Raw genomic sequence first — 14,001 nt, 5'->3', positions numbered from 1 at the left:
TCTGACGGAAGAAATAATAAATTTTTTCAAATCATTTGGTCTCTGCTAAGTCTGTGGATGTTCTAATCAGAGAGTGATTTTTTTTTGTCCCACACATCCATCTGAGAAGGGATGGAATTGGGTTACTGTGTGAGGGACAAAATGTTTTATATAATCAAGAATGAAGAAAACTTTGGTAGCACTCTTTTTCCCTTCATATTCATGGTATACATACATAACAAATTTTCCTTATTTAGATTATATATGTTAAATACATAAACCCAAAGTTGTCTTAGATAAAATACATCCTGCACTGGGATCCATGGCAGGGGCAGGTTTAACATGAAGTCAGAACAGAGTAAGATAATTGTATTGTCTTTCTTACTTGCTTCTTTACTTTCTTTCATTTTGATAAAAATCTCTTTAGCATGGCGCTTGTGTACCATGTATTCAGTTGCAGGGACTTGTTGAGCACATTCATTTAGTGTGGGGCTTTTCATATTTACTACGAGTTGATTGCATGTAACACATTTGTCAGTTTGGGGTTGCCAAAAAGGAAGTTCCAAATTTTTATTGAAATATCTCAAATAGAACCTATATTTAACTTGACTAATGGGGTGCTTTTCTTTGAAAATTTCATAAATTTTTTTAATGTTCAACCTTACATCTAAATATAATGATATTCTTGTGATGGATAATGACTGCATTTCATAGGAAATTCTGAAATATGATCATAATTCACCACCAGATATCAGTGTGTTGGTTATAGAAAGGCCTCATTTCCTGAAGTTGTCACTTCTGAAATGAATGCAATATTCAAATGATTGTATCATTTGAATATTGCATAATTGATAGGATTGAGCCATTTCTTTACAGAATATATATTTACCCTATAGAAACACATATATACAAAAAAATGCATTTTGTACAGAAATTTTCGAGTCCTTTCTTAAATGACTGATTCAGTAGGATTTTGGTTATTTACTGTCACTACTGTATGTGTTTGTGAAGGTTAGAATTAATAATTTGGTTGTTTATTTATTAAATTACTGGAAGGAGACAGATGGTCCTTTTATATTTTAAATTCTGATTTTTTTTTTAACTTGCAGTATGCTCATCTGTTGAGGTGATTGCTACATGGGAATAAAGTGCATCATGAAAGAATTGAAAAATAGTAGAGCTCTCTTTCAACATAATGAAATCTATTATGATTCCATTATGTTTCATGATATTGATTGGGAATTTTAAATTATATGTCAATTTTGTTGATATTTTTATTAAATTTTGACACAATGTTTTTATTAAAAGTTTATATTTTGACAGTGAGTGTTCTTTAAGTGTGGTATGTTTTGTTCTTGTCAGTTAATCTGGTATTAAGTATTTTTAATATATAATTTTACTCTTTCAGTACAGTTTTGTTCATTGTTATAAATTATATATATATATATATATATATATAAAACTTTGTGAAAATTTAAATAATTCATCAACATACTGACCACTGTACCAAATAACAACAACAAATAACCACAAAACGCAGTATACAAGAAGTCAACTTTTGATATTACTTTTTAGGTTCTGTTATTGTGTTTGGTGGTTATTTTTTGTTGTTATTTTGTATATATTTATATAGTTTTTTAAAGTTTAATTTTATGTTATTTCAGTACTCATATGAGATAATTGTCTTTGTTATTTAGTTGATTAAAGAATTTTATTACATTTTTAGAAATCATGTCAATCTTTTGCTTATGTAACAGATAAAAACAAGCACAAACTTACTTTAACTGTATTTATTTTGATTAGATCATTTCTAATTGATGTTATCTGTGAATGCTTCTTTTTTTTAATATTAAACATAAACATTTAATAAAATGTTATGTAACGAGGGTGAATCAAATATAAACCGGAATTTTTGTTGTCATTGCACAGCTATTGGAGAGGGGTGTGGCTTCTCAGTGTTGTACATAGGAATATGTGTAGGGGATCCCACTCTTAGAAAGCCAGCTCACTACTTTTTCCTAGTTGTATCACATGTCAACAGGAGGTATCATTGTGCGTTGTGCAACGTATTATTAAATTTCTCACGGCAGATGATGTGAAACCGTCCAAAGTTTTGAGGAGACTTCAGGCACAGTTCAGGGACAACACACTTATAAAGACTCAAGTGTATGATTGGCATAAGCAGTTTTTGGAAGGACGAGAACTAGTCACCAAAATGAAGGTTGCCCAAGGACAAGTGCTACTGCGGGAAAATATTCTCATGGTTTATAGCCTTATTGAGGATGACCATTGATTAACAATTGTAGAAATCGCTTCTGAGATCAGAATAAGCTGCGGCAGTGATCAGGCAATCATTACTGGCGTTCTTGGATTTAAAAAACTGGCTGCATGATGGCTCCCTCGGCTTCTCATTGAAGGAGAAATTTTTTTGCGTCAAATCATGACCTGCTGAAACGGGTGCACCATTACATTCCAGAATCAAAACAGGCAAGAATGGAGTGGCGAAAAAAGGGAGAAACTGCACCCATTAAAGCCAAAACTCGACTGTCAACTGGAAAGGTTCTGGCTACAGTATTTTTTGATTTCAAAGGAGTTTTGCATGTTGATTTTCTCCATGAGTGTCGTTCATTGAATTCTGTGTACACCTACCAACTTTTAGATAAAGCAAAACTCGCATATCATCAAAAAAGATGTCAGTCTCCAATCCGAGATGTCATTCTGCTTCATGACAACGCTCAGTCCACACCGCAGCTCAAACTCAAGAAAAAATTGCATCCTTGTTCTGGAGTACCCTCCATACAGTCTGGATTTATCACCCTGCAATTATAATTTGTTTGGCCTGCTAAAAGAACATGTAGAGGGCAGAAATTTGAAGACAATGCTGCGTTTGAAGCATTTGTGTGCAATTGGTTGACGTCATGCCCACCTTTATGTTACAATAGTGTGATCAAAAAGCTACCTATCTGCTAGTAAAAATGTGTTTCCAAAAGAGGAAATTATATAGAAAAATAATATTGTAAGTATATATTTTTATTATTCTTCAATAAATTGTAAAACAAAAATTCCGCTTTTTATTTGATTTACCCTCATATTGTACTACTACTGATTTTCATATTAATTTTGGTATTCTTCATAATTGTCCAATTCTGTCTGCCCATGTAATCAAGTCCTGTTTCACTAATTTTGAAGAAACATTCTCAGCATTAAAGAAAAGAGGTGAGAGTGGAAGAAGAGTGAGAAAAGCAATAGGAAAAAGCCTTTGCAGATCAGCTCTTTAAAACTAACACTTTGTATAAACTTGGTTTTCACTCTCTTTTATGCTGTGTATTTTACACTAATATTGTCATTATCATGATTCAAGTTCTTCATGCTCTGAAGGAAGATGATTGTGCAAGCCAAACAAGAATTTGTCATAAAATGCTGTGCTTGATAAGTAAAAATGTAGGGCTTGTTAACAACTTGTGAGTGAGTGATGGATGAGTCTCATCTTTGCAGTTTCATAAGCAGCAAAATTTCCATTATTGGTCTGATGTAAATCTCAAACACTCCATGAAAGGTTTTTCTACAATGCTAAGGTGACATTGTGGTGTGTGATTTTATCTTTTGGAACAATCAGGGCTTAGTTTTGACTTCAGAAATGAAAATGTTGTAACTACCTTCAAGCTTTATGTAAACATGTTGCAAAACTTATTCCTGAATTTGCTTGTCAACAGTTAGCAAGGGCACATTTTGTCAGTACTGTTAATGTATAAAGCATACTGCTAGGGTGTCTGTGAACATTTTGAAGGGTTTGCTCACCAGTCGTGGAATGTATTCCTTGAATGGAAATATTTCTTTGCCTTCCAGATCACCTGATCTGAGTACATATGATTTCTTTCTGATGGGATACTTAAAGATAGAAGTCTACAACCATGAACAATTGAGGGACTGAATTTCAATAGAAGTTGCTTAAATCACTATGGATGTGCCTCGAAGTGTGATGGCTAGTCTCCATACAAGGCTTACTGAGTCCTTGCAACGAGATGGAGGTCATCTAACTAATGTCATTTTCAATAAATAAAACAAAAGGTTTCTTTATATATTTTTGTTTGATACCTATAATCTTTGTTATTGAAAAATCTATTTTTGATTATTTACTGGTTAAATCTCATTGACGACTGGTATGTTTATTAGTATGATCATTGGTAAATGCCAACAGCACATAGTGGAATTTACACCTTAGAGCGGACTGAATTTACATTCACCCTGATTTAAAGAATGTATCACTGTGCAATAGAAAAAACCTTCGTTAACCTATCAGCCTCATAGAAATATTATACACATATAAAGATATTAGCTGCGAAATACAATTTTATACATAACACAAAAAACCCATAATCTCAACATGGAATATGAAACTTACAGACACTGTGTTTGATAAAACATCCTATTTAACAAGCAAACTAACCCATGCCTGATGAAATGTTCTGATCCACAATATTTTAAATAGGTTTTCTAAGTCCTTCTAAAGAGTTACTACTAATAATAAAGGCATAACTAAAATACTAAAGAAAAGGAGTTGCAAATAACTTTGAAAAGGCCTTCTGAAAGCCTGATTCTTCTCTTGTAATTCCTGCTTAGAAAGTGAGCCTTGTATTTGTTTTTAATATAGTTTTGTCTTACTTTGTTAATCTGATCAGCAAATGGTAGTTAAATTTAAGTTTAAATGTTAATATCTTTTGCAGCTCAAGTTATGAGCCCTGAAGTTGATATCTGTGTTTTGCAAAGACTGAGAGGAATGGTTGATAAACTTCGTGAACAGTTAAGAGCCAAAGATAAAGAAATTGCTGCTAAAAATGCTGAAGTTGAAAATGTAAGTAGTATATGTATGTAATAAAAAAAAAATATATATATACATATATATATATTGCATTTTTGTAATAAAAAACCAGCTTGAATGACTCAAGTACAAAACTACAAAGTAAATGAAATGACACTTAACCTTATTTTTTTAATTCCAAAAGCACTGTCACAGGATCCCACACCATAAGATCAGTTAAATAAAATAACTACATATATATAAATATGATGTCATAATTAAAAAATTTTAATTTAAAATTAAATTAAAATTAAATTTAAAAATAGAATAAAATAAATAGAAAATTTATACTATGTAACCTGGCCAGCCAATGTTACATTACTGAATGGATTTGAATTAAATTGTATACATATGATTATTTTTATCTAAAAACGTGCTGCCATCTGTTGCTGCTTTTATAAGAGTGTCATCTTCATATTCTGTTTGAAAGTTGATCAAATTGGAAATTCTTCTTTTGTATTTATATATATAAAATCTCCAAAATATCCAAACTTTTACTGTTATTATTTAAATTAAATTTCTTGATTTCCACTATTTCCAAATTTGTCTAATATCAAATACAGTATGTTTGTTATTAATAAGGTGGTCAATCATTACGCTTTATTTTATAAATTCCGCATGAATTTATATAAGTCAGTGTGATTGATATTTTAAAAATATTTTATTATGTGATTGTTTGTCTTATATGCCAGTTTAAATTTACTTTTATCATAAATATTGGTTATATTTTCAACATTATCTGTGTATAAATATTTCAAATATATATTGTCAATTTTTTGTGTATCATTTATAGGTATAAGAGTTGTAGCATTATTAATTTCTGAATTGTGTTTTTTACATATATTATCAATTAAAGAAACATAACCATTATGTTCAGCAATTTGTTTTATAATATCTATTTCTGTGTTTAATTTACTTTTATTATTATTATATTGTGTATAATTAATTGCTCTATTAACCATGTCTACATGTACTAATTTTGGGTGACCATGAATGATTTGAATTTCTATGTATTGTAGTTTTATTGGTTGTGGGTTTCCTACATACTGACATTATAAATTGATTATTTTTGTTAATTTTGATACTAACATCTAGAAAATTTATTTTTCTCTTAATGTCAATTTCACAATCTGATATTCAGACAAATTTGGAAATACTGGAAATCAAGAAATTTAATTAAAATAATATACTAAAGTTTTGACATCTTGAAGAGATTTTATATATATATATATATATAAATACAAAATAATTTCCAACTTTATCAACTTTCAGACAGAATATGAAGATGACACTTATAAAAGCGGCAACAGATGGCAGCACGTTTTTAGATAAAAATAATTATGTATGTGTATGTGTGTGTATGTTGGTGTGTGCACGCACGTGCGTGTACAAATCCACTCAGTAATGTAACATTTCTGACTAGGTTATATAGTATAAATTTTCTATTTATTTTATTCTATTTTTAAATTTAATTTTAATTTTTTTAATTATGATGTCATATTTATATATATGTAATTATTTTATGTAATTGACTTCTCATATGTTGTATATATGATTGTAATTTTAGTTTAAAATAAAAATTATGTTTAATATATAATTTTATGTAAATATATCTTATATACAACTGATGATGCAGGATCCTGTGAAAGTGCTTTTGGAATAAAAAAATAAAGTAAGTGTCATTTCATTTACTTTATAATTCTGTACTTGAGTTGTTCAAGTTTGTTTTTGATTATAAAAATACAATATATTGGTACAGAGGAATATGGGTCTTACAAGTATTGACTTAGAAAAAAAAAAAAAATATATATATATATATTACACATACACATACAGGTGATTCAGGAGGAAAGGGAAATAATTTTGGAACTGGCCCTAAAGTTTGAAACAAAGAAAAATATTCATACAAACATATGTCCAAAAAGGCTTTGTTATTGAGTTTTTGGTAGCAAAAAGTTTCACCCGGATTTCAGTTCCCCTGCATTGAAATGGAATCATAGTGAAATTGGTACTACTTAAGTATGTGGTCTACCATCATGAGATCTATAACTATGGTACATGCAGTCTACTGCACCATTGTATATATAGTTTTGTATATTTAATGTTACTTAGACAAGGTTAGCAAGCAAAGTGAGCATTAGGTTATGTTGATATCGTATGATGTTACTTAACCTAATGCTTGTCTTACTCATTTACCTCGTCTGATTAACATTATAGAATTTGTATATAATATTAATTTATTATTTAAAATAAATTAGGTGGGACACTAATCAAGTACGTGGGACGGTGCTACTTTAGATCTCAGGGTAATGGTAGATCACATAGTACAGTAGACTGTGGCATTTTTAAGGCGTTATGTAAGGGGGATAAACTTCATGATTTCTTATGTTTTATAACCTGAAAAATTGAATAAAACAGGTTCCACAACTTTATTTCCCGTAGTTTTCTTGATATCCAATGTAAAACAGAAAAATTTAATGATGAAAAACATGCTTTTTTAGGTTTGAAGTACAATAAATTTGTTAAATGACTAATAAATGCATAAATTTTATAATTAAAACTTGGAAAAAATTTAATTCTGAAAAATTGATGTAATAAAGTTTATGAAAAAAAATCAGCTTTTAAGTACAAAAATTAACAGAAAAATGTTACTAAAATGTAAAAATTATAAACATCAATTTTTAGTATAATAAATTTAGAACTTTGAGAAATTAAATTAGCTGGAAAGTCTCTTTTTTTTATTAATTTGGTTTCATGTATGGTGGAATATTTTAAATAATTCTAAATTATATGTTCAGTGTGAATACTGTTCTTATTTCTTATTATGATTATATCTTCGTTCTGTTTCAATACTAAATACAAAACTAATACAAAATTTTATAGTTTTAAAAATGTTATTTTATAGTTTAATATTTTTATAAATTGAGATTTTCTTTAAATCTAATGAAACAAAAATCCTGTTTACGTAGCTGTTTCCCATTTTACAAATTTTGTGAAATTTAGAACATGGTGAAGCTCCTGACAAAAAGTTTAATACTTAGCACAGGCATAATGAGAACTTGGTAATTGCTGTATTTAATTTATCTTTCAGTCCTGCAATTTTTTCTAATATTCCTATACACCAGATGCTGCTTTACCATATGACATCACCTATTTATTCCGTAATAATTTTAGTCAGTGGCTGCCCTAGAAATCATTCACCTAACATTTTCAGTGTTTAGTATTGCTAAGTTTTTATTATTTATTTTGAAATCTAGTAAAAGTTTTATTTTTGTGTTTGATATTGATTACAGTTAAGGGGTCAGCATGAACGATTGACTAATCTTGGTAAAGAACTGCGACGTAAGCATCGGCTTAGTCAGATTCAAATACGAAATGTGATTGATGAAAGAGCTGATTTATTTGCTCAGGCTCAAGAACAAATGCGTGAATTAGAATATCTTCGCCAACATTTGGGATTAGCTCAGAAAGAAAATGAGGATCTATCAAGGCTATCGGTTGGTGTTGAAGATGTGTTTTTTTATTGTTTATATAGTTGATCAGTTTTTTAACGATGCTTTATGTTATGGTTTATGTAGTCTTATTTATTGTTTGTGAATTTGAGTAAGTCAAAATAAGATTTTCTGCTGTTTGAAAAAAAAACCATCCTAATTTGTGAAATCCCTTTGAGTTACAAAATCAAAATGATTAAAAATGACTGAATATATTGTTTAGTAAGATAAAAAATGAGGCATGAGGAGTAAAGTCTTGATTTTTCATCTGGAGGTCCTGGGTTCAAATCCTGGTCAGGCATGGCATTTTCATGTGTTACAAAATTCTCATTTCACATCTCATCCTCTGAAGCAATATCTAAAGGTGGTCTCAGAGGCTTAAAAAAAAGCAAGCCTCTCAGCTGAAGTGTGACTTACAGATCTGTAATGTTTTTAAAACTGGGAACTAGAAGCTGGAAGAAGAGCATGGAGACTGGTAGAAACTAAATGTTTGATGTCAAATTGAAAGTGCTAGATTGGTCTTTAAACTGACCTAAACATAAACACAACAAAAGTTATGTGCAATAATTAAAACTGACAAGGTGTTTCTTTTTTTGGATTCATAGATAATTTTCTTTCCCAAGTTCTGGTAAATATAGTTTTCCTCCTAAAAATGTGACTATTCAGAATAAAGACAAAAAAGAAAAAAATCTGTTAATTATTCTGGCAACAAAGGTTTAGATAGTTTTCTGTTTTTTTCATAGTGAAAGTGAAGGGTAGAACAATAAGTGCTTGTGAAGAAATCACCTAGTCTTTGAAGAAGTAATAAAAAGGGCTTAATAAAGGGAACTTGTAGTGCATGATAAATCAAACATTTATTTGCTGTTAGCCAGCTGTTGACATACTTCATTTTTTTATATTTACAATATTGATGTTATATTTAGTAGGCTATAAAAATGCATTAAATAATAACAAATTTGAATTTAATTACATTCTATTAAAAATTAAAGTTTATTTAGTCTAGTGTTTGATACTAAAAATAGAGTATTACCTCAGAATTCTTTCGGACAACATCGATATTCATGAAAATTTGTAATTAAGCTTATCTAACCCTCTGCTTCAAAAGTTATGTGTTCCTGATGTGTGCTTTTTGTTTTTTGGCGGTAAAAACTATCCCTTGTTAAAAAAATTCAAAAACATAGATTTAAATGTTTCATAGATTGAAGTCATGTTTAAATATGTACAATAAACATTCTTTTATATTGTGGAATATAATGTATGATTTTTTTACTACGTTTCAACCCTTAGAAACTACCCCTTATGATGAAATTAAAAAAAATTAGTTTTCAACAGTTTGAAATGTTTTAATGGTGTATTTATAATGAATTAAAATCCCTTTACTGTTTATATTATGATTTATGGCAACATTTCAACCCTTAATAACCACTCCTAATGAGCGGCCTTCGTGGTGTGAGTGGTAGCGTCTCGGCCTTTCATCCAGAGGTCCTGGGTTCGAATCCCGGTCAGGCATGGCATTTTCACACATGCTACAAATCATTCATCTCATCCTCTAGAGAATGCCTAACGGTGGCTCTGGAGGTAAAAAAAAACCTTTAATTTCATTTATAACACTATTCATATGGACCATTTTATGTTTGAATAAATTTATGAGGTAATAAAAAAAATTGTTAAAATTATTAACTGGGGTAAAAGCAGATGCAAGAGTATGTGGCTTAAAATAATTTAAATGTGTAAGATAAACATTTTTCCTTATTCTCTAACATAATTTATGACGTGTTACAACATTGAAACCCCTGGAATCCACCCTAATGACAAAAAAAAAAGAAGTTTTCAACAGCTTAAAATGTTTTAATGGTGTATTTATAATGAATTATAAACTTTTTACAGTTGTTAATGTAATTTATAATTTATTGCAACATTGAATATATTGCAACTGTCAAGAATATAAAAATTTACATGCTCTGAAAATTTCACTAAAAAAATGCGATTGGTAACTATTAAAAAAACCATTTTGCATGGAATTTCAAGGGCTACAAGGCATGCAAAGTTCAGGTTCCTTGAGCCCTTTGTTTTTGATATTTTTGACTTTAAAGGGCTTGGGGAAGGTGGCCTTCGCACTCAAATGGAAACTTTTAATGATTATATCTAGATCAATTTTTATTCTACGGAAATAAAAAAAAAAAAAAAAACAGAATTTTCAGTAAAGAAAATAACTAAATTTTTGTACTATATTTTTTACATATTTTCTTTAGTTTTGAATTATTGAGAAAAAAAGAAAATTTTTTAAGAAATTTCAAAAATATTTTCAAATTTGAATCAACCTTTTTTTCAAATCTAGGCATTCCAAATTAGTCAAACTTCTAGAAAATATTGTTAGTACTTAAGTAAAGTAATTTGTAAAAGGATTACGTTCAATCCAATTCTTGCAGAAAAGCCATTTGTTACATTACTGTTTCTTTTCTCCGAAAAAGCAAGACAACCATTTTATTTTCATCATAACTTTGTTATTTTTCATTCTAATTACTTTTACCAAACCTAATTTTAAAGGTCTTTTCAAGTACTTTGAAAAATATCCTATAAGTCTTCCTCAAAAAATTTTCCGTTATTTAACATTGAAAGGTTTGACTTCAGTTTTCGGTGAACAAAAAGTTACCTTCAATAAGGCATAACTCACTTTGTATTACATCTACATTTATAAAAAAAACAATCTCTTTATTATTTTATAAGCTTCATTTTTGCTAATAATAATTTTTTCGATAAAAGGTAAGATTTTTGGGTTTTTGTGAAAAATTGTTTAATGGTTGGATGAAAAATAAAAATTTTTAATCACGAATAACTCAAAAAGTATTGACTCTCAAAAAATTTTTATAGAACATTTTTTGCTTAGAATTTATTCCTCCATCAATTTCTGTTGTTATTTGTAATGTAATAATTTCCACCCCCGAGAAGGGGTGGCATCCACTCCTCAGGGTAAAAGCACACATCAGCACTATATAACTTTTGTTCCTTAAGCTGTTCCCTAATTACTGTCCAAATTTCACATCAATCAGTTTTGTCCAAAAGAATTCTGAGTGAAAAACCGTCAAACACTGGACTAATTCTAAACACATGTTAAGTGATTTTGATCTTGAGAAATAGTCAACACAGATTTAGCAGAATTAACCAATATTAATATGAATAGTTTTACTTTATTGTAAAAAAAGACTTTCTTGTAGGCTGTATAAACCTAAGAGTTCTTAAATTTGCATTATTGGAAGTAGGACAAGTCATTCAAGTCTATTTAATAAAATGTTAAGAATTTTTTTCTAATTTCTTTTTTTTATTATATAAAACAATATATTTTTATATGAATAATTTGCCTGTTTCTCAGTTTCCAGATGATTTATCTCAGAGATTCATTCATACTTCTACAGTAATAATTTCACATCTTTTAAAATAAAAATAATTATTTTTATGTGATCAATACTTTAAGCATGTAATTTTACATTTTGTTCAAATATAAATAAGGTAGATAATTTACGATTGATTAAACTGAACTGAATAATTTTTACCAAATCTGTGCTTTAGTGGCTTTAATTTAATTTATAACACTATTCATGTGGACCATTTTATGTTTGATTAAATTAATGAAATTTTACTACAGATGTTAATAAACCACCAAAACAGAATATATATAATCTTACAACTTACTACACTTAATGCTGAAGTTTTTCATGGTATTCTTCAACTGTATGTACAGTATTATAAAATTGTGTATTAATATATTTAAAAAATATATATTGTGTATAATATTGAGCATTATAATGTAATGATTGTTGGACTATTAAGTTTGTGACATAAAATTGATTTTTAATAAGTTAACAATAATTTTATTGAATTTTTTATTTATTTAAAAAATATATATATATATATAATTTTATATTGATGTTTATACAGCTGAATTTGAGGACATCCTCAGAGGTACTGATGTATGTTTAATATGCGTGGTTACTAGTGCAACCACGCGTATATGTTATGCTGGTTTGTTAATATTTTAACAAATCAGTTGTTAAGTTTTAAAATTGACAATTTTAATGAATAATTTCAATTTTTTTTTTCAGGCTGAAACTCCAAATATTGTAAATAAAGCAGTGTATGATCTTGATGATCCAAATAGACCTAGATTTACAACGTCTGAACTGAAAGGTATACTACATGAACGAAATGAACTGAAGGCTAGAGTGAGTGATTTAGAAGATGAATTAGAAATGTATCGTCCAAAGCAAGCAGAAATGTAAGTTATAGTTTATCTTACCAATGTCTTATTTTAATAATATTGTTTTGTCACAGCTTTTTTTTGTTTGAAATAAAACTACCAACAGCCCTCTACTTTTTATATATTTTTTTAAATTTCTTTGTTGTTAATTCAGAGCAGAGGAGTTGAATTAGGATTAGGAATTGTTAATTCCTGTTGTGATTGTTGTGACTGAAATGTTTATTATTGTGGTATTACTGCCATTCTTAAATTATTTGGAAGTTATAAAACATTTATTAAATTGTTATGTAGTTCACACTCGGGCAGTTTTTAATTCTACTCAGCTAAAATCTGACTCTGGCTATAACATTTATGTTTTCACACATTTACTGAGTTTCCAAATACCATTTTTAGCTACAACTGGGAAACAAAAATTAAAATTAATATTATCTATGTGTTAACTAATGTTGTAAATTTATAATATTTATAATGTCATTTTGAGTTGTAAATTACAGTATATAGTAGTGTAGGTTGTGTAAAAATGTTGCTAAGTTGAAATTGAATACTTCTTTCCACTTCCTTTTTTCTTAATCTTTTAAAAACAAATAAAAATCTAAACTAAATTATACATAAAGTTTTCCCCCATCCCAGAACCTTTTAATAAGTTGTTCAGCTTAAATAAAAATGACATTTTTAAACGATTTGATCATCTTAATTTCCGAAAAATCGTAAAAATTTAAGGAAAATTAAAAGGACAGATATATAATTACATAATATCAAAAAGAGTGAATAAGATAAATGTTTCACAGATGTTGGTAGTAGAGGTGGTTACTACCACCTTCACTAAACTGTCAATAAACTGTAATTAAATTTGAATTTTGTTCTGTCAATTTCAGTTCTGGTTGCAACTTCAATATAGATGGTTGGGTTAGATTTAACGATAATGTAGTATAATGTTTAGGTGCTCTAATAAATCCAGTCAGCTTTTCTGTTTTCAAATATAAATTTAAGATGATTGAAGTATATATAGAAAGAAAGAACAGTCGTCTGAAAAATGTGTTTATTACAAATTTTTTTTGTTGTCCAGCACAGCTCATTTGATGTTCATCATTGGGTGGCTTTTTATATACTATATATCAAAGTAAAATCTGTTAATAACAAATATTTCCACAAACTCATGAATTTTAGTAAAAAAATTATATTTCTTTTGTAATAACAGAACCTGTTATTACTGTGTTATTTTTGTAACAGAATTGGACTGGAAGTCGCTTGCGAAAACCTTTTTGTCAGATATACTACATTACGCAAAACGTATTGATATTAAATGTGTGCATGCATTTTTTTTTAATATTTTTTTTATGCAAAATATAAATTGTACACTATAAACAAAGAATAGTCGCTTTAGATTTTAGATTTTTAAGTTGATTGTTTTCTGTGCT

General features: G+C 28.6%; 1 protein-coding gene across 3 annotated transcripts in view; it reads left to right on the top strand.

The window, feature by feature from the left end:
- The window catches only part of Rilpl (Rab interacting lysosomal protein like), a 67,107-nt gene that overhangs the window by 5,486 nt on the left and 47,620 nt on the right, over nt 1-14,001 (top strand). For all 3 annotated transcript variants that reach the window (XR_012756083.1, XM_075362809.1, XM_075362810.1), the window contains exons 3-5: nt 4,704-4,831; nt 8,131-8,334; nt 12,429-12,601. Coding sequence is in view for 2 of the 3 variants with exons in the window: in XM_075362809.1 (XP_075218924.1) it covers nt 4,704-4,831; nt 8,131-8,334; nt 12,429-12,601 (505 nt within the window). In the remaining variant the exon portion in view is untranslated. The remainder of the gene's footprint in view (nt 1-4,703; nt 4,832-8,130; nt 8,335-12,428; nt 12,602-14,001) is intronic.

This window comes from Lycorma delicatula, chromosome 4, assembly GCF_047948215.1.
Source record: "Lycorma delicatula isolate Av1 chromosome 4, ASM4794821v1, whole genome shotgun sequence".
Lineage (NCBI taxonomy): Eukaryota > Metazoa > Arthropoda > Insecta > Hemiptera > Fulgoridae > Lycorma > Lycorma delicatula.
The sequence above is the reverse complement of the archived record's forward strand: the minus strand, read 5'-3'. Positions and strand labels throughout refer to the sequence as shown.